We start from the raw sequence: 27,983 nt of genomic DNA, 5'->3' as shown, positions 1-27,983 counted from the left end.
TATGCCATGAGATTTGATAGTGGTAAGTAACTGTAAATTAACAGCAGGTACATTTAAAAATAATTCTCTACTTGTATGTTACCTAGGCAATACTTAGATTAAGAAAGATACTGATATGTATGTTTACAAAATCCTTCTTATAGTTGCTCTATAGTTGATAGCTTTTGAAATCAACCTGTATCCATACTGATTGAACAATTGAATTATGTATTTATTTTTTTTACTTTTACTTTACAATTACTTATCCATTAATAACGTTGTGACTGTTCCTCTTTCTCCGTCCAGCATGATCTCGAGAACATTGAACCCTCCCAAGGCTTGACGGTGGAGGCCTCGGTCACCTTCTTACAGCGCATCGTCAACCTGGTGGACGTTCTCGTCTTTGCCAGCTCCCTCAACTTCACTGAGATCGAAGCTGAGAAAAACATGTCGTCAGGAGGCATCCTCAGACAGTGCCTTCGCCTCGGTACGCACACTGATGGATTCGCTTTGTTCCTTTTCCCCGTCACTCGGTCTAGCTTTTTTATTTTAATAGGCTCATTCATTCTTTCCCTTGTCTGCCCTATTTTTTTTTTTATTTCTTTAACCCTGCAATTCTTTTTGTTGTCCTGCTGTCTTTCTACTCCGTCTTTTTTTTATCTCCCCCATTTATAGAGCCCTCTCTGTCCTCCCCCGTTCATCGATCCACCTCATATCAGCCGGCAGTAGCTTCTTGTATTCGCCTCAGTCATGGCTCCCTGTAGCCTTTTTGACCCTCCCATCTGTATCCTCTCTTTCTTCTCTGTTGTCTTCCTCTCCATCTCCAGCCGAGGCTCTCTCGTTCCCTCGCCTCTTTCACTCTGCTCGTATCAGCACTCTCTTATCTTGTTATTATAACCCCACTGCATGGCAACACTCTAAAATGGCTGCTATCATGATATAGTGAGTTCTACATAATGGCCTTGGCTGCACTGTACTGCAGCGTTGCCCGAGGCCTTTTTCTGCCTTCTGTTCCAGGCTATTACGGTTTCCTCTGACGGCATCAGAAGCCAAGCCACGCTCTAGCTGAATAAAATATATTGCAATTCTTACATTATTCATTTTATGCGGTGCACCTTTTCAGCAAACGCAGTTACACACACACACACACACACACACACACACACACACACACACAGACTCACTCGTAGTGGAAGTGGTGCAATACTTTCTACACTGATTTAAATAAAAAAAATTTACTTTGTGACATATATGTAATGGTGCATAATATGCGGCGATCAGTTTTAACTTTTAGATTCTCATTACAGTCAAGGATACAAACAAAAAGGCTTTCAAAAATGCAAACTTGTTTTTACAAAGAGCTCTGATCCAACTATCGTTTTGCTGGAAGGTGACTACAGGTCCAGTTTTAGAAGGCAGCCGTTATGAAATGAATATTTGATGAGGTATGCGCTCCCCATTGCTGGCACCTAATCTGATTTTGGAAGACTGTAACAAGGTTTTAGCATCTCCACCCCTCCCTCCCACTCTCTTTTTATAAATGGTCGTATGAAAGAGTAGTCCTAATGGAAAAAGCGAGCCCATTTCCAGACAGAATAATTCCGTCCTTCGTAATCTAAATGGTTCAGAGTTAGCATTTGTCAGTTGTCAAGTACAGAACGGTGGGGGTTGGGAGGGGCTCCAACAGGGAGAGCGGCACAATAGATTACAAATGGTAAACGTGCCAGTTTTGAACCCACATAAAGTTGTCGGACCACAAGATGCTTTTGCGACAAAGGTCGTATTTTGCTGCCTAGTCAGCATGTGCACACCCGAGCGGTGTCATTTGTTACAGGAGCTATGATTCAAGAGCACAGCCTTACACTGTGACCTTGGGAGGAGAGGTGGAGCAGGGAAGAGTGAACGATGCTGCCAGAGTTGGCCAGAGCACTGACCTTGTCATGGCCCCACTTTTTCTCCTTTTTGTTTTTGTCTCTCTCAGCTGCTCCTGTTGTGTGTTTTGTTGTTGTTTTTTCAGTTTATGAGCAGAAATGTTCTCTTTTTTTTCCTCCATATCTTTGGGTGCCATCTTTGTTTTTGTTTTTAGGGACAGTATAATCCTTCCACACATTACGCTGAAAAAGGACTTAACTTATATGATATCTCTTTCTACATCTCTCCCCAGTGTGTGCTATGGCAGTGAGAAACTGCCTGGAGTGTCAGCAAGCCCAGTTTAGGCATAGCGCAGAGGCCTCAGCCATGCCCGGCACTGGGGTTGGAGCTGCCACGTCTGCAGCTGCGCAGGCAAGTAACCAAAATCACTTCATTGTTTTGCACATTTTGTTCACGTCGTCTGCTGTTATTCCATCTGTGCAATTATTTTCTTTAAAACACAAAACAACATTGTAAATCCCAGTAATGCACTCTGACTCTACTGGAGTTTTTTTTCCCCTCTTGAAAATTGCTGAATTGCCCTTTTCCCTTTTCCTGTACTCGATAGTAAACCACAAGGAATGTTTGTCCTTTTTGTCCCGCTCGCCAACAACAATAACAACCAAGTGCTATTGCATTAGCTCATATCTTATTGAGTTACCAAACTGGTTGCTATTTCTGACACTGGACGAGGGCTTTTGTCATTGCCCCTTTTGATTTGATAGTGACTTCCAGTAAAGTCATGTTGCTCTTCCCTGAACCGGGTGTTAAAGCTCATTTATAATGCAGCGGCTCTATAGAAAAAGCCATTATGTTAAAGACATGATCCCAGCAGGGATAGCTTCCCTAAACTGTGAAACCTTACCCTACTCCATGAAGTGCACATGGATTAATAAACATCCCGATTGGTGTAAACGTGCATGTGCTGCTGGCACTTTGCTTTGAGGTGAGAATACATTTCTTGGGTAATGGTTTGATTTCCATGCATGCAGAGTCCTGTTGATGCAGTGACCGGTGGGATGTCTCCAGTCAGAGACCTGGACCGGCTTCTCCAGGACATGGACATCAACCGCCTCAGGGCTGTCGTCTTCAGAGATATCGTGAGTCGTACAAAAAACCCATTTGTGCGACGTACACGCGCACAGCACAACGTGCGCGCACAGCACAACGTGCGCGCACAGCACAACGTGCGCGCACAGCACAACGTGCGCGCACAGCACACCGTGCGCGCACAGCACACCGTGCTCGCACAGCACACCGTGCTCGCACAGCACACCGTGCTCGCACAGCACACCGTGCTCGCACAGCACACCGTGCTCACACAGCACACCGTGCTCACACAGCACACCGTGCTCACACAGCACAACGTGCTCACACAGCACCGATAACCATGACACAGATCATTTAGTGTGTTTTGTTTGTTTCAGGAGGACAGTAAGCAGGCTCAGTTTCTGGCGCTTGCGGTTGTCTACTTCATCTCAGTCCTCATGGTGTCGAAGTACCGCGACATCCTGGAACCCCACAATGACAAGAAACACCCTCTGCGATCCCAGTCCGCCAGGAGCACAGGTATCCAGCCGTCCTCAAAATATGTATCTCGATGAGAAGATGATGATGTAATCCTGTGATGCTTTTGGCCCCTTTTTAGCTTCATTTTAATAATTTTGAGGCTGTTGAATCTATATTGTACTACACAGTAATAAACTATAGAATTAACTCAAATTATTCACATCATGATTATTCGCATCACGACTGCAATAAAACCACTGCAATAAAACTCTCATATGACGTTGCTTTATCGCTCACATTGTCTCTTTTTATTATTTGTGTCTTCTTAGATAGCGGCGCCACTTCTGGTGGACTAGAGGTGGAGAACGGCGTCTCTCTCCGGCGGTATGATTCCGGCATCGGTGACGACCACACCTCGACCGCCGCAAGCGAGGCCGACCTGTCGTCCTCTGCCGTGACTCACGGCCCCGACGCCATCTCCGAGGCCCTGTCCACACTGTCTTCCGAGGTCAGACCTTCGCTGCCCGCCGACTCAAAGGGCAAGAATGTGAAGGACATTCTGCGCAGCCTAGTGAGCGCTCCGGCTGATATCATGGTGGATCCAAGTCTGCTGCCGACAGCGTTTCTAGGAAGCCTCGGCGACGCGGCCAGAGAATCATCGCTGCAGTTCCGCTCCTTTGATAGGTGAGGGCTCCGGTTCAAACATGGCTCGGCATACACGTATACTACCATGCTATTTATAGGACATCACATTTTTCTGCCATGCACATTGGGGATTGTGAGAAAGATATCTGGACTATAATTCCTCCGGTGCAGACCTGACAAATGTGTCAGTTTCTTAAGAGCCCATATGGTGCAAATACACATGTGATTCTCAAGCTTCACAGTTGACAGTTTCATACCATTTATCCCAACATAACTGCAGGGGACCTTTGAAAGTCAGACCTTGAAGACATCTCAGCTTGGTACCCTCGGAGGAGGTGGATCATGAAAAAACATTGTCACAGAAACCCCTTTGAACTGGGGGGGAATCTTAGTCCCTGACTCTTTCCTCCTTACTCCCATTGTTGTTTCTTTTAGCTGTTGATGTAGGTGCTCATCCCGAGCAAACCGCCTTACAAAGAAACTGTTTTAAGGAAAACAGGAGGCATGTCTGGGATGAAGAGACAGAGAAACGAAGCTGACAGGAAGCTGCTTCTTTTCACCCTGTCACTGATATTTAACGACTTTTTTTTCTTCTTTTTCTTCATCTCTCCTGCTGCTCGTCTCCCCCTGTCTAAAATTTGAACCTTTATCCTTGTTTCTGGCATAAATGCATAATTTGCATTACCCCTGGAGGTGCAGGGGTAAACAGACAGCAGTAAGGCTTCAAAAGCCGAGCCTGGTGCAGAAGCCACAGACGGGCCCAGGTGAGAGAAGATGGTCACCGGTCTGGTTTGCATTTGCAGCATTGATTCCTAGACAGACATTCACAAACGGCAGAGGGGGGGGAGCGAGGGTGAAGGGGGAGAAAGGGGTCTCCATGGGGGTGATGTCAAGTCAAGGTTCTCATATACTGAAGAAAACATTTCTCTCGTTTCTCTCTCTCTCGCTCACTCGCTCTCACAAACACACTTAGTCAGTCCGCCTGCCCCCAACTGTGGGAATTCCACGGCATCTCTGTGATCGCGTGTCTTTATCTGAGGAATGCTTTGTCAGGTCTCAGGGCGCTCCTCATATCAGGGGGATTAGACTGGCTCCTTGTCCGCTGAGCACACTCAGTAGGAAGGAGAGGACGTCAGGAGAGCTGGAGAACATAGACTAACAGCTCGCTGCCTACGGGAGCCTCTTTATGCAAGGTATCCAGCCCAGGCTCCCTTTTAACATGGAATAGAAGCCTTTCTGAGGGTGTCAACACATAGCAGGGCTGGAACTAATAATAATGTTATCATTGAAAGCGTAAGATAGCCAATACATTGGTTTGTGTATATATATATATATATATATTTTGGAATACTTACTTTTTTAACAATTCCATGAAAATAAACCAAAACCAACAGTGAATTTGTCAAATTTTGTTCCAATAATTTCCAACTCCGTCTGGCTCTCAGCCCAAAAGCTCATCGATGTAAATCTTCAAAAAAGGGTTCACAAATATATATATTTTTCATTAAAATAAAACTTAAACTGTTGCAAACGTTAGTTTTTAGGGGATTTTGTTACTTTTGTCTGACCAAATTGATATAACATAGAAGATTTTGCAAATCTTCACATTTTTAGAATTCTAAATCGGCGTTGGCATTTTTGCTTGTTGAAAAATAAGAATCAAAATTTCATTTTTTGTCGAACTTAGTGAATTGACATGACTGTCAGTACTTAATACATGCACATTCGAAGAGCTCACTACTGAGGTGTCAAATTATTTTGATGTTTTGCACCTATATTTATACCCTATGGATTCCCTTATCTCCTGAGGTTACCACCCTTTATCAGCACGCTGTCTCTAGTCCTCAACAATTCTACCCACCACGCATGCAGACATGCGCCGTGTTTATTATCTTGTTGTAATGACTCTATCACTGCTCAGCATCTCCCACTAACCAGTAAGCCTCCCAGGAACACCAGTACAAGCCATCGTTGATATTCCACACTGACGTCTCTTGCCTGAACGTGGCAAACTTTCCACTTGCCCAGAGGGCAAGATTTACGAGACCAATGTATAAAAGAAGCCGGGATCTCCCAGATAAAAAAAAAAAAAAAAACGTGGGGTTGGTCAGGGGGTGAAGTATCCTTACTGATTTATTTACCAGTGGAGACCTGCTGGATTTCTCCTATCCATTTCTCAGCCATGCCCCTGTTATGACAGCCAGTCTGCAAATATTTGCTGACACAAACCAGAACTAAACAGTGTCATTGTACAAGCCGATGATTTAGACTGCATGGTTGAGCAGAATATGTGCGTGTTAGACATCGGGATATACATGGTGCGATTGTTTGCATTCCTGGCAGAAGACCCCGCATGTATGTGAGAGTTGATGTGCAGAGGAGTTTGTGTTGATGCCGAAGTGTTGTTAATGTACAGCTCAGGAAGAGGGGAGCATGTCGGACACAAACACAACTGAAAGAGTGAAAGCCCTTTTGCTTTCCTTCTTCAATCTCGGAATGTCACTTTTTTTTCTGTGATGCACCTGAAACGAGCTTCCTGTTATTTCATCAAACTAATCAGCTCTTGTGTAACTTGTACACATTATTTGTGTCATTATGATTGTTACAAGCCAACAACAGACTTTATAGGTTGCTTTACTCCTTTTAGTTTGAGACTCATAATGAAGCCTAATCGATATGTTTCTAAGAGTGTTCAAATTATTGATATTTGAGAAGAAGAGGGTTAGAAACAAAATAATAGCTACAGAATATTTTAACCACGACAGCAAAAATATTTTAAACTTGCATTGAGAAAAATATCTTAAAGCACATTTAGAATGTAACCCGTAGCACATTCATTGCACTACTTTAGTATATCTCTCTGTGGAAACCGAGCCAATATTGGCCCTGCTTATATATCCGTTGGGCTCTATCACATGTACAGTATTGTATTATTTTGATAGTATATCGCATTCCAAAAGGATATCCTTGTTTTTTAAAGTGATTTATTTAATAGCAACACAAACACATAATCTTTGTTCCATGACAAGGGGCTGTACAGTGCATATAGTGTATGCATTATACAAATACAACTTCACATAAATACATATAAGATTGCATACATATGAACACACACATCCACAAATTGCAAAAGGTATAGAATTAACAAAATAAAACTTTTCTGCCCCTTGTTCTAAATACAACGATTGTATTTCTGATACAAACGGCATAGACTACATGCAGTGCATTATCCTCACAAACGCATGAAAACCATTGAGATTCAGCTTTTCTCATACCGTTGGGTCCCAGTTGCTCCACTCATTAATCACTCATGTCATCAAGTGAATGCCCCTCCCACATCAGCCATCATCATCCAATCGCAGCTTTGGATGCCGTGGACTTAATCACACTTGATTTGAAAGTGTGAACATGCAAATGTTTTGGTGTGAATGTTAACCAATAACATTTTGAACATTAACATGCACACGGATACGATGCCAGATACGCACTCCTCCCTCACACGAGTTGGCTCTGTTACTACTCTAGAGAATGGTATTTTTACACACACGCGCACACACACACACACACACACACACACACACACACACCACTGACACTTCCTTACTCATTCTCACACTTGTTTTACCTGAAATAGCAGAGATTACTGGAATCACATTGTTTACAGCACTTATCCATTGTATGTTAAAGCTTTTAAATAATGCAGCCTCAGCCCAATATGCACGCACGCACGCACGCACGCACGCACGCACGCACGCACGCACGCACGCACGCACGCACGTACGTACGCACTTGCGCTGGCTGCCCTGGGCTCCTGTTTGTGGGTTGAGTGGGGCCGCTGACGGCTGATTAATCGACTGGGGCGGCCCACTCATGATAAGTGTGGCTAATGACCTGTTGAATAATTCACTGGGCCTTTTGCAGAACAGATGGAAGGCCAAACACATACGCGGACGGATGTTCACCGGTGGACTCGCACACCCTTGTGCACTTATTTGTACACTCATATGCATATATTCAAATATTTGAAACACATCCACACACACACAGCAGGGGTCCTCTGTCTCCCTCCTCTGCTGTTGACACCTGGGGTGCTTCACGTCAGCGCCACCCTTGTTTCCTGATACCACCATCCAGCCCACTCACTATCAGAACAGGGACGAAAAAGTAACCAGAAGCTTGTATCTCCATTCTCTCCTGGCCATATCTTTTCAGTTTGTGTTTTTATTTCAAACACAACTGTAAATCCTGTGGCCTCTGTATGCAGCTCTATTATTCTTAAATCATAGATCACTTGAAGCAAAGGTCAGCTGTCAGGGTTCAGAGTAACTTTGAATAGATCTGATCACCTGCCCTAAATCAAGTGAGAATAGCGTTTGATACTGCAGCCAGGTATCTGTCCGCGCCACGGGGAGCCAGACCCGACTATCCTCTTGTAGAGTGCATGAACACTGCAGGAATGTATGCATGTTAGCTCTTGTGTCCGCACGCCGCCATTCATTTATTCCCATATTCAAGTTTTGTGCATTTGATGTATGCTTGCACATCTTGGTGAGCCTGCGTTGGTTTGTGTTTCTGAGAGGGAGCAGTAGCCAGTGATCAGAGCCTGCTTCCCTTTTGTCAGCACTGATAAGCAGGGCCAGGCTCTCTTTGATATGGCCACTGGTCTGTCAGAGCCCCGTCTAAACTGACAGCTTATCTGCATGCTGCTCTCCTCCCATCTGCTGTTCGCTGGTTGGGGATTGAACTCCACTCGCGCTACATCACGACGAGAATGACTTCCTGTTACTTTACTAGAGGGACAGCGAGGGAAGCAGCATATTCTCTGGATAGATAGCTGTGGAGTAGAAATAAGAATGTACAACTTAACCTAAGCTAAACTGGGTACCAAACCTTAATACTCTTTGAATTCAAGCCGAGATTTGTGTAGAATAAAATACTGCAAATATTCATAGAAAACAGGAATCAGATGTTTTGTTGTTCTTTCATCAGATATTTTTTGATCTAAATTGTAAAATCAGGAAACTTGGTGAAGTTCAAACTGTATTTTATTTCACCAGGTTGTTGTACAGCTGCTTGCGTTAAGATATTAAATGATAATGCCTTTTTAGAAGTATATTATGTTATGAAGCATATTTTGTTTTAAGAAAAAAAAAACCCCAAAAAATCAATTGAAGGTATTGGAAAAAAACTGTCACCGTTAGTTAAAATTGTCAAACAATAACGTCCCTACTGTGTGCTTTCGGATTACTTTCAATTGCAAACAGTTTTAGTTTCTACCGTGGAGGCTGAAAACACCCACCCACAGTGTGCTCCAGTTGTTTGTACACAATATGCAATGCACTGTGGCCACCCACTACACACTGACGCCCAAGACGAGCGTCCACAAGCAAAATGAGATGCATTTTCTTCACAAGCCCGGTTTAGTTCGTTTAGGGATGGCTAAGCAAACAATTGAAAGGCTGTTGATGTGCATGATGAATGTGACCATTTTGAAATGCATTGTGCCAGTAAAGTAGTCCAGTAATTACTCTTCCAGTCTGATAAATGAACGAGTTGGTTTTGTTTCATCCATGCTGTGTGCATTAAAGCCTTGTGAGGCTCGCTGTGAGCGGGCACCGTCACCCTTTGCATACAATACTTCTGTCAATGCGACAGCTAAAGGAATAAATCTGTCTCCTCTCTGCAGAAGTGTCGTCGTCGCACCCAAGAAAGCGGGCATGGCACCATCAGCCACGGCTGCATCCGTGTCTGGTGGGACACCCATCAACAGCGTCGCCGTAGTATCTTCTGGTGACTCGTCACAGAGCGACTCTGCAGCTGGTGAGCGCACACACACACACACACACACACACACACACACACAGTGGTGCTTCTTTAAGGAGTCGTAACCTGGTTGAGTGGTTTAAAACGGTCAATATTTATTTTAGATGTTGCTCCTCTGTGCGTCTGTTACTAAGGAAATGGTGTGAAGAGTTGCAGTTCTGTTCAGTTGCTGGTATTTAGTACAAGTAAAGATAAAAAGTATAATAATAATAATTACAGGTGTAGATATGAATGTAGAAGTACTGAGCATTCAAACTTTAATCCTCCAGTGATTTCTGCTACAAGAGGGAATAAAGGTGAATGAATAAAATAATAAAGACGCACTTCTTTTATTGCAACTTTATGAGCACACTAACTCTACTATATTCCCTGATTCAGCAGTGACAGTAAATGATGATCGGACGGCCAGCTGTTTTTTGTTGTTTTGTTTCACCTTTTCTGCATGTGCTAGAGTGTAATAAAGTGAAATGTTTTTTCACTGAGGAGTCTGTGTATGTTTAAGAGAGGAGGGTGTGACATGAGAATTGGGGTTTGCGTGTTTAAGGAGATGTGCATTCACTGTAAAAATCAGGCTGGGGTGTGTGTGTGTGTGTGCGCGCGCTGTGTGAATAATGATAATTGGTAAAGCTGTATGCAGAGTGCGCTTTGTGTCAGTGAGCAGTGTTGAGTAAATAGGCTTTGTGAGTGTGTTTTAGTGGGGCAGTGGGAGGACTAATGGAGACGTTCATTTACTCCTCTTTGTTTGAAGGAGCTACTTCAGCTCGAGAGAGATACTTTCACCAGGCCCACATGGCGCTGCTTAACACCTTACATGCGCACACACACACACACACACACACACACACACACACACACACACACGCGCTCGCACACACATTCCAGCCCACATTACACTGTCTGTCATTCCTTAAGAGTTATCCCTGCTTTGAGACTGTCCTTGCTGGAAAAACAAGCTTGCTGAAACACCAGAGGAATCCCCCTCCTCCATATTCTGCTGGGCATTAGCTTATTTATGAGCCACAGGGAAGTGAATTTACTGCCAGATCAATCAAACATGGACTTTGTACCTTGTGTGCCTCTGTCTCCAGAATGAAGTCGTAAAGCACCTTTTAGTTGTATAATGAAACGGTCACAAAAACAGGCCAGAGGGGTAAATTGGTATGTAATGACTTAACGAGTGAACGCCATTTAAAAAAAAAATAAATACAATTAATTATTTTAACATCTCACATTCCAACACAGGTGTAACACTGAACATATTTCTTATTTACAACAAATACTTAATATTACGCGTGTGCTTGATCTATAGCTGGAATATGGAAAAAGCAAAATGATCTTAATGTTTAAAGTATGACAGCAGCTGGCAGTGAAGCTTTTTAACGCACAATTCAGAGGTTTCCGTCATGAAAACCTCTGAATTGTAAATTGATGAGGAAGACATATTGTACATCATCCACTATCTAGCTATAAAATTATACTTGTACCTCCACTTGCCCTATTTGACCATAAATCCCCCGTTCTATACATTTGAATGGAGGCCATTGTATTATTTTATAAGATGCATGTTTCCGTATGGGTTTATGGTGCTATCCATGTTGTATAATGTATTGCTGTTTGTGTGTGTGTAGCGTCTTATTCTTGTCCAACATCCAGATTAATAACAGAGTTCTTTGGTTTCTCCCTGCAGCAGGCGGCCAGGTTCCAGCCAGCGCTAGCTTGCCATCTGTCCCCCCACTCTCCCCTGTGACCCAGAACACAGCCCCCAATATGAGGTGATTCATCTTCTTTTCTCTCTTTCTCTCACACACACACACACACACACACACACACACACACACACACACATACACGCACTATCAGCTATTCATTTCACACATAAGCATCCGTTATGAATAAATATCCACTGATTGTTGCTTTGTACTAATTCCAATCTTTTCCTTCGCGTTAAAGACTGTTATATATTTCATTTAATATCCTGGATATTGCCAATATCCTTTTACTAATGATGTACTGTTTGGATCACATCCCCATATTTCTAGTATCTCAGAACGTCTGGAGAATGCTCTGGAGAAGGCAGCTCCTCTGCTGAGAGAGATCTTCGTGGACTTTGCTCCCTTTCTCTCTCGGACGTTGCTGGGCAGCCACGGACAAGAGCTTCTTATTGAGGGCACGAGTACGTACAACGTCACAAATTATTGTTATTTTAATCTGTTCCTGTCGCACCTCACGGATGGCGCTTCTTTTAAGTGTTCTCATTTAAATGCTATAACATATCCCGGCCATGGTTAATCCCATAGTGTGATGAGCTTGCGTTGGGCTAAGAGCTGCTAGCTGCGCTGATGGTTTCTAGGGGGCCAGGTCATAGGCCGGGCCACTAATAGCAGTGTTTGGGGTTGTCTGCTGCCACCAAACAAAATGGAAAGTTGATTGATAGCTGCAGGGGGGTCTACAGGGAAGGCAGGGGGAGGTGTGTGTATATGTGTGTGTATGTGTGATGGTGCATGTGTCTCTGTGTCACATGAAGAGCAACCAAAAGACCAAAGGCTACTCTGCCTTCTTCCCGTCTGTGCATGAGCAGACTCTGGACACTCTAGTCCACCCCTGCCCTCTAAAAGCCCAGGGCTCGCCATTAGGGATCAATGGGACATATGCTGTTCAAGTTAGGCCTGTAATACAAGGCCCAAATATGTATTAGTTTACAGTAACATCATGTCGGCTCATTAGGCCCATCAATACTATCTGCTCTCCTACAGATGGCACAAGGTGTGTGTGTGTGTGTGTGTGTGTGTGTGTGTGTGTGTGTGTGTGTGTGTGTGTGTGTGTGTGTGTGTGTGTGTGTGTGTGTGTGTGTGTGTGTGTGTGTGTGTGTGTGTGTGTGTGTGTGTGTGTGTGTGTGTGTGTGTGTGTGTGTGTGTGTGTGTGTGTGTGTGTGTGTGTGTGTGTGTGTGTGTGTGTGTGTGTGTGTGTGTGTGTGTGTGTGTGTGTGTGTGTGTGTGTGTGTGTGTGTGTGTGTGTGTGTGTGTGTGTGTGTGTGTGGTGTGTGTGTGTGTGTGTGTGTGTGTGTGTGTGTGTTTCCACAAGTACCGAGGAAGGTTTATGAATTAAAGCGCACCCAAAAATAATTGTTCGATGTCAAATGTACATTTCTGACTCCCTTTCTTTCAAATGTCTCCAGGCCTGGTGTGCATGAAGTCCAGCAGCTCGGTGGTGGAGCTCGTCATGCTGCTGTGTTCACAGGCAAGTCTTGCATCTATATCTCTGCTCGCCCACGTCCACCGCTTTCCCACCGATCTGATTTATCAGGCTCACCTTGAGTGCAGTAAATAATCCACAGCCCAGAGTGGAGACAGTGAGCCATCCAACGCCTTATCTTTCCCCCCACACTGCCCTGTCTACCTTCCCACAGTCGCCCCCATCCCCGAGTGAGGGCAGAGAAACCGAAGAAAAAGCATCTCTGGCCGCAAATATTGGTTTGAGGGTCAAGGGTGGCCGACCTGCCTGTGTCACCTTTGACCCGAGCGCCGGCCTTTGTGGCCCGGCCAAACTGATGAGGAGGGATAATGTAGATTTGATGGTGCTTTGCATTGATTAGCCCTCCCTTTTCTGTTGTCTTGTGGGTGTTTTGTTGCCAAGTTTATTTAGCTGCTGCCGGATTCATGAATACTAATTTGGGGATCATAAGCAGGCGTGGGCAGATCAATGATCGCGCGGATGTCAATATATCACTCCAGGATGGCTGATTAGCATCAAGACGCACAAAGCTCCTGAAGGCTCCTCAGGTTCTGCATCCGGACCAGAACCCTGCGACACAGCGTACTTTATATTTACGTATAAATGCATTTCATAAAACGGTGTAGAACCACTAATTTTTTGAATTACACACACACACACACACACACACACACACACACACACACACACACACACACACACACACACCCCGTGACGAGGACAACAGATAATAATAAAAAAAAACTCTGGCTCTGTTTGTTTGCATCCTTACCATTTAAAGCATCTCATGAAAAAACAAAGATATCCAATAATACAAAAACACATCTGATTAATGACTCCTCTCACCACTGCGCTCGGCTTTTTTTTATCAGCTCTATTTTCTAAAGAAATGGCACCTTTCTTTCCTCCACCTTCTCCCCCTTTTTAACCCCTACCCTGTTTGATTCCCATTATTCACTTCGCGTCTTCTCTAAAAAAGGAAACAGTCAGATTACACATCTGTTTGGATGTCAGGGGCCGCGCATAGATTTGTGCTTGTGGGACACATCGAGGGAAAGCGAGCCCTATAATGTCCAGAGACGAAGGAATAGCAGGAGTGAAAGCTAGATAGAAAACCAAAGGGAGAAGAATGACAGGCTCTAATGCACCTATTTGTCATATCTGTCAGGGTGTTGTTTAATGCTAATCTAATCAAAGGCAGAATCTTCGTGATTGCTCCGCTGCACAGCTCATGCCTCGCTTCCCCCTTTGGTCCCCAGCCCAAGCTATTTCTTCCTTTCTCTAAGCTCCAAGCTACCCCACCCAATCTCCACAGCACACACACACACACACACACACACACACACTCACACACACACGCACACACGCTCTCTCTCTCTGGGAGGGGAACAGGGATTGGCCAGCGTAGTGTTGATTGCTTCAATAAATCATCCAACCAAATTCTCTCACAGCTAATGCAAATGTAATTTTATTGTTGTGTAAGGGGGGAAAGGAGGGAGGGAGGGAGGTAGAGGCGATATGCTGCTTTCCACCGGTAAAAAGAGCAAAACGGGGACAGACTTTCCTCTGGGCTAAATTACTCTGTATAATTATTTGTGTGTTTGTTCTCCTTGTGGGGCAATGAGACTGCGCCAGTGCCATGATTGATGACACTATTTAGCAGAGTTTGTTGGGCCCTCTGGCACAGGAAGCGCTCAATCGTCTGACAGGAAGTGCCTCTGTGGCCATCTTGTGACTCCTTCCTGCCTTCAAGCCTTCTTCCTGCCTTTAAGTCAACCGGTGGATGGAGTAGATGGAGATGATTTTGATTGATTCCCCCCCACCCACCCCACCCCACCACACACCCTCACCCCACTCCCTCATCGGAGATGCGATACCATCTCTGTGCAATTTTAATTAATTTCCCAAGCTTTGAGATGGAGTGGAGCCGGGGTGAAGGGTCAGGAGGCTAGGGACTGCAGAGCAGTTTTTAATCAGGGATCCTATGGAAGTTACATTGGCGGTCATATCAGCTTGGCATTGAGGAGGGGATTGTAAACCGCTGTTTGATAGTGCCCCATTTCTAAACAACTACAACTGTGCTCCCAATTAAAGGACCATTTTGATCAGACATTAACTGTTGGGGTGGCATGCTGCCTTGTTCTACGCTCTAATATTGATCTTTGAGGACTGCTGAATATACAACGTGAGGATTAATGATCATATTCTGTAGCTGCAACAGAATGCTACGCAACATCATTTAAAGAGCTGCTACTTACTGTATCTCTGCCTGGCTTTGTTATTCATTCAAGATGTTTAAACGCTCATGCAATTATCTTTATTATCGATCAAACCGCAGATTAGTTATTAAATTAAACAACGTCTCAAAGTTCAGTTTGCTACCATTTATAAGCCAAAGCAAAACCATAAATTATACACACTTTTAACAGCTGGCATTTGTAATTGTTTTATGTAAAATGTTTAACGATTAATCCGTTATCAAAATTGTTGCCTATTTTGCATGTTGTTTCAGCTTTTACTAGTTTATCAATAGGAATGATTATAACCCCATTTTGAGAATGTAGAATGGCTATTATAATGCGTATATATGTTATAAGATAATGATTAGATTACAATAGAGGCATGAAATACTAGGGCTCCCATAATAAGTTGAACAGTGGTCTGTTTCTCTATTCTTTGACCAAATCAGATCAATATGGTGTTTATTAGACAATTTTAAGTAGATTGAGAAGATATTTGTTGTATTAATGTATACTAATATATTGTTATTATCAAGATGTCATAGCCCTTCCTGGTTATTGAATGGCTTCCTCAAAGTAGCTCCTGCATATTACATGAATATCAAGTTTCCGCCGTCCTGTATGCATAGAACCAATCTTCCCGTGCCTCTGATTCTTCTTGACAGTTTTACTCTCGTTTTCTCCCGCCTTGGTCATGTTTACGGCCAGCGTGTTTGTTTCCTGCGTGCTCTTCTTGAAGCGGCTTTCATCGAAAACATCTGATAGATAAATAAATAATGCGAAGGGACAAGAGGAAGGGCTTTTCCCTCACGCTCGCTGCCGTCCATCCAGAGCTTTGAGAAATCATCTCTTGGGTTACTGGACAGTGTGCGATGAGCAAAGGCCCATAAATCTCCTCAGTAGCTGCATTTGTGTCCTGTAGATCAGCCATTATTGTCCGGCCCCTCTGTCAGCCCATCCATCCTTCTGCCATTTATCAGAAATGCACCCTGTACATGGAGTGGAAGGAAAAGAAAGAGAGAGAGAGAGAGAGAGTTGTGGGGCGGAGGAGCTCTGGTTTAATGATAGTGGTCAGCTGTTAAAAATACGAAAACATTTTTTCCCCACAAACCTCAAATTGTATATAGTATTTAATTTGTATATTCCCATGTAGTTGAATTGTATTTGTGATGGTCACGGCATTAACCATTTTTAGAAATCACAACTTGAGCAGAAGCAGAAACGGGATGTCTAATTCACAGACCTCCTCATGAACAGTTTTCATTAACAGATGGGGACTTGTCTCTGGAAATGTAACTAAACTCCTGTGAACTAACAACTGGAGTAATAGGGACGCAGTTTCTGAAAAGTGCTGCTGCTGCTGCTGAATTGTTAGCCACGCCAGCCTGTCGATGTGGTTCTGCCATTCAATGCATCACTGAAATACCTCAACACTTTCTTTACAGACTTTCATGGTCCCAAGAGGCTGAATCCCACTTTGGTGATCCACTGACTTTTCCTCTAGTGCCACGTTATAAGTGAAAGATCTCAAGGCATTCATGTCCCGCTCAGTATGAATTCTCATTACTTACTGGTGATTCAGTGATTTCTTTCATCTGCCGACACCAGCAAGTCATACTTTTAATTTGTCCAAAACGTTCATTTAGCAACAAATACCTGTCAAGGTTATGCTGTTCCCATCAGCTCCATCTGTTCCTTGGGTTGATTCTAAAGTTGGCATGCTAACAAAGTAAACCATGATGGTGAACATGGTAAATATTACATGTGAGCCCTTTGGCCCGCATTTAGCTCTAGCTTTATTGAGCCAATACGGCTGTAGAGTCTTATGCTGCATTCATATGGAATTAGACGTTCAACCAAAAACAGTTAGCATTTTAGTGGACGAGAGCAGGTAAAATAAAAATTAGCATGGTAATATTAGGTGAGTCTGGCAGAGAGTACTGGTAATGGTAGATCGTGTTAAAGTACTTTTTTTGCCATCCTTTGCAATGGAATTTACAACCACATGTTGCCTAGTTTCCCCCCACAAAATAAAGTGTTTAAGTTTGTCAGAGAAAGCTGCATTTGCTAGCTTCATGCATTACTAGAATAATTTCACAAGATAATAGACATTACATTACATTTAGCTGACGCTTTTATCCAAAGCGACTTACAATAAGTGCATTCAACCACGAGTACAAACTCAGAACAACAAGAATCGAGAAAGTACAATTTCTTCAATAAAGTTAAACACAAAGTATTGTTGTTTTAATATATTTTATTACATTCTAGTGGTTTACCAGAAGCTGGTAAATACACTATCTCTGTTCTAAACAAACAGTATGTTGATGGGTCCACTGATGCAGATAATCCTTTAATAGTAATTCAATAACATCAATCCTAACCCGCTAATCCAATGACCACACATTATCATATATTCCCAGCCAGTCTCACCACAGTTAACCTGTTTAACAGATGGACACTTCTCTCTCCCAGTCAGCGGGGAGAGAGACATTGACTTCCCCAAACACTTGGTTCCTCCTGACCCTTGACCCTCTGACCTCCAGGTTAGAAGTAAGAGTGGCTGAGGCATAGAAGTTTAAACCCCTGCAGTCAGGGAACAGGTCGGGAGTGCACGGTCATCATGCTCCACACAATCAATAACATAATCTGAGAAACGAGGGAACCAGTTGGAAGCTGAGTGGCCCTGGAAATGAGAAACAAAAACAGCAAGTCGAACCCTTTGCACAGTTGCTTATGTGTGTTTTATTACGTTTTCACAAGGTAGTTATTTTATAAATGATGTTGGTGAAAGTGGCCACCGTCAGTGAGGCTTTGATGGATCAAGAGCAGATCATATTGTATGAACCACTTGGGGGAGAGAGGAGAGAGCACTGGTGAGGAATGTGATGAAACCAGGGGACAAAAAATACTTCCCCCATCATTTTCCTCAGTCAGACCTACACCCCACCGTGCAGTTAAACAGGCACACAAGGTTCAAGATCAGTGCAAATCAAAGGGTTTGGTCCGCCCTCACCCTGTGCTCTGCTCCAGTGCCCCTTTACAGCCCTGCCACGCGGCTCGGTGTCTCCGCCAACACTCTGGTTCAGAGGATAATATCAAGCTGTATATTCTTTGAAAAGGTACTATCCTATGAGACGTAGAGAAAACACTGCAACACCAACTGGCACTTAATTCTGCAGGCTCCCTATCGTTGCCAACTATGCAGCCAGAGAGGAGGAGGATGAGGAGGAGGAGGAGGAGGAGGAGGAGGAGGCAGCGGCGATGTGTGTTGTGTCGGAGGAGGTGGGGGTTAAGGGGAACTTCCTGACAGGAAGTGAAGTCTAGCTGAGAGGGGAGAATCGGACAGGAGACTCCTTAAAATATGGAGTGGCTTTTAATTTGGCTCCCAGTGAGCGGGCTTCAAGTGGTTCTGGACTGGAGGGCCTCAAGTGGCATCAACGGTTGGTTATTTATACGCAACGTATAATCGTGTTTCAAATATATGAATTTCCCTGACAGCCCTCTCCACCTGACAGCCACTGTTAATGTAATGTTTTCTTACCTGACAGGTCCCAAGTTATAAGACCTTGGAATGCATTCTTATGTTCCTCCCCCCGCGATTCTCTTATGGCCGTCCTGCTGATAAAAGTGTATCCTGGCTCCTTCGCTCGGATCTGGAGTGGAAAGTCTTTTATCTGGTAAATGTAAAGCTCAAAACATGGGACATTGAATTACTGTCATTCCTGCTCATACTTCAATGTATGCTCATAGTCCGTGTTCTAGTATAACTCACTCAAACAACCAATAAACAACATGAACCAATTCAAAATATGGGGGGGGGGGGCATTGAGACCCTGGGTCTGTGGGGTGCAGGTATGTCCCTGCGAAGACCAGAGAACTGCTGCCTGGTCTGATCCGCTTGCAAAGTCCACTGAAGCGCCTGAAGAGCAGCTGAGACCAAACAGCCCCCGGGTTCAACTGGGACAGTACGGAGGGTCCTCCGAGAGCACCTGGCATCCAGCCTCAGAGGCTCCACATTCTCCAAGAGTCTAAATTCTAAAGAGTCTAAATTCAGAACACAACAAAACAATGTTTTTATTATGGCACGCACACCATATTATTCAGAAAGTATGTATTCAGAAAAAAGAAACATTTTGTAATGATTTTTCACATGAGTTATTTGTAGAGTTAAGAGTTTCTCAACTTTGTAGGCTGGACCCCATGTTACTGTGGTATTTAGTCCACTGATGTGTTTTTGCTTTTTTATCAAATAAATGGATGTGCTTTGAAACATCATTTCTATATAGTCTATGCATCATGCTCTTTATATCAAATGCATAGGATGTCATGCCCTCTCTTTGCTGGGACCGAAGCATTGGTTCAGGACCAGAACAATTTGAGAAACCTGCTCTAACGACGCAAAGAAGTGCATGCAAAACAGAAAATGACTTTACATAACCTCGCTATAAAGACAAACATGTAGCATTTGGCCCTTATACAGAAATTAGAATGTGAGATACTACTCTGTATTTAAATCAATACCATCATTTAGGATAAAGAATATGCTGCTGAGAGGAAATACAAGATACATTTTGAGTTGCGCATGGTGGACGAGGAATGGCACAGACCGTGGGTGAGAAGATGAAACTACTATTTCTGTTTATAACATACAAGCTGTAGTGTCTCACATGCACATGCACACGCACAGGAAAGACAGCCAGCTTGTCGTGTCAAGCGCCTGCATCTATAAACTTTAATTTCTGTTCCAAAACTTTATTTGGATCCCTTCTTTTAGAAACGGGTGTAGATATAATCAGAATGAAATACATGGAGCAAGCGAAACAAATATATTATTAGAAGGCAAGATCAATTTTCACTTTTGTAACGACAGTGTCAGTGCAGGCCAATGACGGGACAGGAAGTGGTGGTTGGAGTACGCCATCCTTTCGGGGTTACATTGATGTTCATTCCAATTGGGTGACTCCTGGCTTTACCTCAAAGTCATTTCAAGTAGAAGAAGATGGCAAAAGCAAGATGGTGTTGGATTCTTACCATTATTGTGAGACATCTGGCAAAAGTTGTTTTACTTTAAGAATTTCTTTCGAGGGGTTGGACACAGAGAGACCCCAAACCACAACGGTCTGCTACTGGCTGATTTGAATATGATACAGATTTTGAATCAATCTGCCACCATCCACTTAGCTCCTTGATCTGCTCGCGCTGCATTCCTGTCGCCAGTGCAACAGCTGGCATGTAGCGCGCGAGTCACTTTAGAACATTGTGAACTCAAACACTAGCCACACGTGCTATTATACCCACACATTGAGCTTTTATAAATGCTTTGATTCTGTTGATTTGTGAGCCATTGGTGAGAGCACGTTCACTCTTTTCGTCTGTGCTTTCTTTCATCTCAGCCTCAGGATGAGTTTCCAGCCGTTTCATTTTGAAACGCATGTAAAAAAGTAATCTGCACTTGAGCAACTGGAATGAGAGAGACTAACTCTGAATTAGTGGTTTTGGAAACCAGTCCGTACTGCAGCTCAACGTTGTTTGTGTATTTCTTTTTAATCGCAAAGTTATGCAAAAGACTCTCTCGTGTACTAAAACGTCAAGATCTACAGTTCTCGTACAAAAGAAGGGAGAGAAAAGAAAAAAACGAGGTACTGATTACAGCACAAATCAAAACCAAAGTGTGGCTCGCCACAATAATAAAACTTTTCTCCGGCGTGTTCATGTTTTTCAGACGGCGGGACATTCATTGCGACATAGGTCAACGTGTTTACCGATGGGTTGCGGTTGCTCTCTGGCTGCAACTATCCCCAACTAGCTCCCTAGACGGGGCGGCCCGACGCCGCTGCTCTGTGTGCTTTTTGTCGTTGGAACAAAAAAAAAAGAAAAAAAGATCTGTTTCACTCGGAGTGATGATTTTAAATGTTCTCGTTCGGCCAAGTCTTTTTAAAAACCACGGACATGAAGCCAAAGGGAACTAAACACCAGATTTGTTCATGGATAAGATTGCAAAAAGTATTTTATGATGAACTGCTGTCTTCGGAAATATATTCTATACATTTATTTAGTCCACTCAAACAAACTTTTAATGGACAGCTCACGAGTGTTGTCACCTGTTTTTGGTTTGTAAGGGGTGAGTTTAGGTCCTGTTTTTCACTCTGTGTGTTACTGTAAGTGTGAGTTTATGTAGTTCTTTGGGCACCCTGCAGTATAAATATTTTGACATCAGTAAATATTCCCTCAGTTGTGGATTTGATCACGCAAACATCAATGTGAGTGTCTGTTTTTCTTTAAGCACATAACATCTGAACACACATGTGGACTGTCAAGAGCTGAAGTCGACACACCGGTGTGAAGCTTTCCACACACACACACACACACACACACACACACACACACACACACACACACACACACACACACACACAAAAACATGTTTGTCAGACAAAGCAGCATCAATAAACTACTTAACTTATTCTGCTATAATCAGTCAGAAGAACAATTATGAATAACATTTCATATAAAAAAAAAAAAAGAAATAGATCTATCAATATATATATATATATATATATATATATATATATATATATATATATATATATATATATATATATATATATATATTCATTATAGATTCATTATAGATTTTTTTTCTTATCCGCACACATGGGCTCTTGTTGGTAATTTGTAGGCTTTTGTCCCCTCTTAAGTTGTATTCCCGTAGCTTTTAAAATCAACAAATACTCGGGATTATGAGTGATGCCACCGAAAAGCACAACCGACTTATTTATTATTTCGGGAGAACCGAGGCGTTTCTTTCTTCAGTGTTGGAAAATGTTTTCCCTGTGTTGTGGCGGCCCTGATGTTTGAAAGGCGTTTTTTTTTTTTTTTTTGCTCAGGAGGTCTGTGTTTTCTCACTAGTTGTAGTGGTATATTTAGATGTTGATTATGGATAATCAGCTGTAATGACAGAAGCGCATGGCGTGTGTGTTTAGACTCAACGCCAGCGTCGTGGAACGCAGACCAAACAGAGCTGTCGCATCGACTTCATATTGAGGCGGCCATTCACACACAGGAGAAAGGGAACGGTCACAAAACGTGGCCCCTTCTAGCTATATTAAACTCTCTCATTTCCGATCAGGATCAAAGGACAGCCCTCTCTCCCTCCGTCCTATCATCAGTTAGGAGGTCAGGTTAAAGGTGAGAGGTCACAAATGGCTGCCTGTATCCTCTCATCAGGAGCACTGTGGTCCTGGCCCCCGATTGCAGCCATAAAAGCTGTGACACCGCTGACCAGGGCAGCTAAAATTCAATATTCTATCACTGACCTGTCTCTGTTTCCTTTTTGTCACCGCGAGATGTGCCTCAGATCAGGGTCATTGCTTTTTTAATTCAACTAGCGGAGCCATCTCTTAGCCCATAATGACACCATTAGTCTTGCTATCGCCTTTTGTCTGTGTCCTCAAGATGCCAATGGCCCGCCCGCCGTTACAAACCTAATTTAGAGCTGCAGTTGAGCGATAATCATTTTATTTCGGCTGAAGACGCTTTTAGTTCTGCTTTAAATTCTAAAGACTCCTGGGTAAAATTCCCAAAGTATTTTAAAAGGAATCGCATAAAGGAAATTTAATGTCTCTTGCTTTTCTAGTTCTCCAGAGAGGACGACTCTCTCTATTTACAGCCTCACTTCCTGTGATTTTTATTTGAAATCCAGAAAGCACAGCCTGGCCCAGTCTGGGATATCCCCACCGCCACAGGCTAACGCTCATGGTTAATGTCCTTCAACTACAGCCTGTGCTTTGACCAGAAGGCAGCTAGGCTGCTCTCGCACACACTTCCTCTTAAACAAGCTTCAGCCACAAAACCCTCTGCCAGTTCCCTGCTGCAAAACACTGTTTCCACTCCCAAGACCAGACATTTTTATTCCCCGTGTGCCCTCTTTATTTGGAATGCATTGTAATCACGGTCAATGCCAATCGAGGTCCTTCAGGACAAAAAGCTGTTTTGAATTGAGGTTAAGTGTGAGGTTGTTGTCCGCGTGACGCACAGTTGGTTACGGAGTGACGGTGCGCACGCCTTTTCGGAAGTATGGTTTCCATTGACTTGGTGCCTGATTGGTTCTGATGGTTTTTACATTTGTTGTGCTAAAAGAAAACTACTTGATGCTTTTGGAAAATCTGTGTGTGTGTGTGTGTGTGTGTGTGTGTGTACAAATATGTTTGGATGCGTTTGAGAACTTCTTGTAAATTGATCTTTCCTTCCTCCTCGTAGCGCTGATACCCCCTCGTCCCCTCGTCCCCCGTGGGCCCTCTCGGTTTACTGAAAGGCCGGTCGCTGCATAAACAGAGCGTTTCCTCCATCGGCTCCAGAGATGATGACAGCAACGTGTATGCTTGGATACACGTACACATTGCGGGGCTTTTACTTCATATTTAATTAACTCAATTAGCATCTGTCTTCTCGGCACTTTCTTAAAGAGTAAAACATCTTTCTTTTTTTTCTTTTTTTTACATTTTCATCACTGTTGAAATTATTCTAACACATTTATCAACAAATGGCGGATTTTAATAAACGCCGAATAATGTGGAATGTGTGGTGACTTGGAGCTGTGATTAATGATTTTCTTTTAGAGTAGTTTAGGGCTCTAACCTGAGGTTTTTCACGCATATTTCTCCATCTCCCCAGAGAGGAAGAAGGGGGGGGGGGGCTCTGAGGTTCAGACAGGCCCCATGGCCTTGTTGCTTTATTATTCTTTTGACGGTTGTGTTGAAGGTGTTGAAATATTGAACAGAACATGAGAGACGATGACCGCTGAGTTTGCCTTCTCTCGTTGTCCCTTCGAAATTGAGGATTTAAAGTCGCACACGGCTGCGGTCGGATTGTTTAGACTGACACCTTGAACCATAACGCGAGTCAAAGAGGTGTGTGTTTACTTGTGATGCATGCACTCTCAACACAGCTCTGTCACTCCTTTCCACCAGTTCACCGGCTGATTATGCTGACAAAAGCAGTCGGTGAGGCTTTTTAGATGATTTGACAGTGGGAGGAAAGCTTATATACCACTGAGTCACCAATTGTTTAAAGAGGTTTCAAACTGAATTTGACCAATTAATCGATTTATTTCAAAGTAACCTGCAACTATTTAGAAATATAAATTCATCTTTTAAACATTTCCCAGTTCCAGCTCTCAAAAGGTTATTTTTCTGTTTTATATAATTGTAAACTAAATATTTTTGAGGTTTGGACTGTTGGTCAGTAAAAATAAGTGGTAGTGATTTTTTTTTTATTTTACTGAAATCTTGGAAAAACTATTTGACTAAATTAGCTTTTAGACTCGGCTGCAATCACATTTCAGTGGTTTTCTTAAGATACCTGTGTGGGGAATATTTTTAAAGTAATCGTCTGCATTTCTATTTGATCAGATTTACTGGACCATGTGTGCAATTTACTTTTTTTGTAAATTGGTGATGGTATTTCAGTTCTGGCGTTGATATCTTGTGTGTCTGCTTGCAGGAATGGCAGAACTCCATCCAGAAGAATGCCGGTCTCGCCTTCATCGAGTTGGTCAACGAAGGCAGGTGGGTAACTCTCACATGCCGAGTGCGGCTCTCTCTCCTCACAGCGGCACTCCTTCATTATCTTTCCAACCTCTACCCATCAGCCACTTTCCAATTTCACCATTCCTGGCTCGCGTCACAGGCCCCCCCTCCAAGATCCCTAAGGCCCTCGTGATAGGGTGGCTATTCAAGATCCTGGACAACAATCAATGATCGGGGGGGGGAGAGGGGTTGTTAGAAGAGATTGGGAGAGGATGGACGATCCTTGAGTTCAAGGCTCCATTCAATAAGAGCTCATCCCTGAGGGATTTGGGGAAAGGAGAGGTTAGGTAAAAGGTGACAGGGGCTCTGATCGCTGGTTCCTCGGTGACACTTGGGAAATCGCTCTTGATTTCCTGCTGTCCCTCTGTCAGTTTATGGCTTTCTGGTTGAGCCTTTATCTGCCTGTAATCATCTCTTCTGTCGTCCGCTGCCTTTTATTATTTGTTGTCTATTTATTTTTTATTTTTTTTCAATTAGCCCGACAAATGAGCCTCGCCATCTCTTCCTAATAAAACGCTCTCATTCCCACATCACTTCCTCTTCTTATTCTCAAACTCATCAATTTCAGATTTAGAGAGCCACTCTTCTGTTATTGATCCTCTGCTTTAAGAATCGGCAGAGGCTAATCCACAGTAATGCTAATGAGACCAGCAATGTACTGCAGTCCTATGAGGTCTTTGTTGAGGACAGGATTCACAACCATTCCTTAAGTCAGGGTTACACAAGAAAGGTCTGTATGCTAATGTGTGTCTGGTCTGTCTCTTTGTGGGTCATTCATACATGATTACATCATGATTAGCTGAAATAACCTACCTAATTCCAACAGGTCATCATTTTTATTCGATTAAATCCAGATTGTTTTCTACATGCAACAGTCCACCCTGATTTAGGTTTTGTGTAATTTCATGCGTTTTTTTTTTCTGACGGTCTGTGGCAAGAAAGTGGATAAAGCGGGCTGTGTGTGTGTGTGTGTGTGTGTGTGTGTGTGTGTGTGTGTGTGTGTGTGTGTGTGTGTGTGTGTGTGTGTGTGTGTGTGTGTGTGTGTGTGTGTGTGTGTGTGTGTGTGTGTGTGTGTGTGTGTGTGTGTGTGTGTGTGTGTGTGTGTGTGTGTGTGTGTGTGTGTGTGTGTGTGTGTGTGTGTGTGTGTGTGTGTGTGTGTGTGTGTGTGTGTGTGTGTGTGTGTGTGTGTGTGTGTGTGCAGGAGATTAATTCTGAACTATCGGACCTAAAGAAACAGTAGCTAGGAATAATTTATTATGGTGACAGTGAAAAGTGGGTCACATCAGTTTAAGTGATTATATAATTGGGGAAATACTAAATAAAAAAGACTAATAATAAACAATCATAGGCCATTACTGGGTTACTAGTTTTTCTTGACACTTTGGTCAGTATGATGGTCAACCGGGTATTAAATGGTATTCTATGTGGTAGTAAAAGTATTGAATGTAACTATTTTATTTTCATAATGTCCTCAGAGAAGTCTGTTTTGTCCATATGTACAGTCTTGAGCACAGAGCCATAAAGAAGGGCAGTGGCTCGGTTATTGATAGCGGGGCCTCGACAGGGCCAGAGAGGCAGCAGAGGCCCCAGCACCTCCGCTCCCCTGCTGCCCTGTGCTGAAACAGCAGTCTTAGGTTACAGTCATCCCCTGGTCCATAAACCCCCACCCCACAGTCAATCCCAGCCTTCCCCCCCCGCCCCCCCCGGCCCCTGGTCTGTTATTGTTCCACTTTGCACAGTCCTGACCTTTAGGGCTGCAGAGAGGTTTCTTAGACCTACACACACACGCGAAACATGCATGTTTCCTCAACGCTGATAAGAAGAGGGAGGTAGTCTACACATGTTGCAACACGGGGAGAGATCCTCCCTCTTGTCAGATGCATATCATTAACAAATCAATTAGCACCTGCAGCCCAGTTAAATGATCTATCGGGTTTGGTTTTTGTTTCCAAATTAGATTTTCTGCTTATTTTGCACGGCTCTTTCACAGCATTTTATGGATATTACATGGCTGTTCATTCTCTTGGTTACCCGATATCATAGTGTTAAACAGATGTTTTAAATATTCTGAAGCTCAAGGTTTTATGATATTGTTAAGTAGCAATCTGACATTTTCCCCTCTATGACTGACGGAAATTTACTTCCGTATCCTTAATACATTTTTTTTAAATGATTGTAAATACATAATGTAGTCTTCCAGGAAGCTGATGTCCATCTCCCCTCTCCCTAGGCTGCTGAGCCACACCATGAAGGACCACCTGGTTCGTGTGGCTAATGAAGCTGAATTTATCCTGAGCCGACAGAGAGCTGAAGACATCCATAAACATGCAGAGTTTGAGGTGAGATGCTGCACAGCACTGGTAACTCATGCACGGACAATTTATTATGTAAGAAACTACATAGTCATTAGATGTGGAACAATTTTAAGGTCTTTTCCAAAACATAATAATGTTAACGATGTGGGATTGCAGCCTGCTGTCACAGATTTTGAAACAAACGGAAGCTATATTCTGCAACATTAAGTGTAAATCTGTAACTTTTCAAATTACTACAAAGTTTAGTAGACTAAGCAGGAAGTGTTGCATTCGTGATGGTGTTTTACTGTATTGGCGGTATCCAGTCAAACTGTGACCAGGCAATGAGATTGCATAAAAGATGATTTTATGAAGTGAATAAATTGGACTGCATGTGCGAGCTGACAAAACTCATCAGCATTTCTCAATAGAAGAGTGTCCAAAACCTGTTTTTCCACACTCGTTCAAATAGATGGATTCAAAGATATATCCATAAAGAATGACAGATTTAAACTTTAATTGTAGGTTGGAAGAATGAAGGATGATAAGGTGGCTGAAGGATTCCAGTACAGACTTTTTTCATTTCTGTACCAAGAAAGAAATGTTAACCAAACACAATCTGTCATAGCACATTTCCTCCTGTGAGATCACAGGAACTCGAGGCTCGCTAAGCTCGGACAATGAAGTCCAGTTGTAGCTTTAGGCCCATTGCGCTAAGACTCCTTTGATAGAAATGTTTAATAGCTTAATATTCCCACTGT

General features: G+C 43.2%; 1 protein-coding gene across 2 annotated transcripts in view; it reads left to right on the top strand.

Annotated features, from left to right (window-relative positions):
* lrba (LPS responsive beige-like anchor protein) overlaps window positions 1-27,983 on the top strand; it is a 173,687-nt gene that overhangs the window by 48,832 nt on the left and 96,872 nt on the right. The window contains exons 25-35 of one of the 2 annotated variants that reach the window (XM_034539608.1): window positions 286-466; window positions 2,144-2,262; window positions 2,883-2,990; window positions 3,321-3,459; window positions 3,729-4,083; window positions 9,731-9,864; window positions 11,555-11,639; window positions 11,907-12,040; window positions 13,043-13,104; window positions 24,843-24,907; window positions 27,159-27,267. In XM_034539608.1, coding sequence (XP_034395499.1) covers window positions 286-466; window positions 2,144-2,262; window positions 2,883-2,990; window positions 3,321-3,459; window positions 3,729-4,083; window positions 9,731-9,864; window positions 11,555-11,639; window positions 11,907-12,040; window positions 13,043-13,104; window positions 24,843-24,907; window positions 27,159-27,267 — 1,491 coding nt within the window. Of the gene's footprint in view, window positions 1-285; window positions 467-2,143; window positions 2,263-2,882; window positions 2,991-3,317; window positions 3,460-3,728; window positions 4,084-9,730; window positions 9,865-11,554; window positions 11,640-11,906; window positions 12,041-13,042; window positions 13,105-24,842; window positions 24,908-27,158; window positions 27,268-27,983 lie in introns of both variants that reach the window. The other variant, XM_034539599.1, reaches the window with a different exon arrangement.

The sequence above is a fragment of the Cyclopterus lumpus genome, chromosome 1, assembly GCF_009769545.1.
Source record: "Cyclopterus lumpus isolate fCycLum1 chromosome 1, fCycLum1.pri, whole genome shotgun sequence".
Lineage (NCBI taxonomy): Eukaryota > Metazoa > Chordata > Actinopteri > Perciformes > Cyclopteridae > Cyclopterus > Cyclopterus lumpus.
This window is presented reverse-complemented; position numbering and strand designations above follow the sequence as displayed.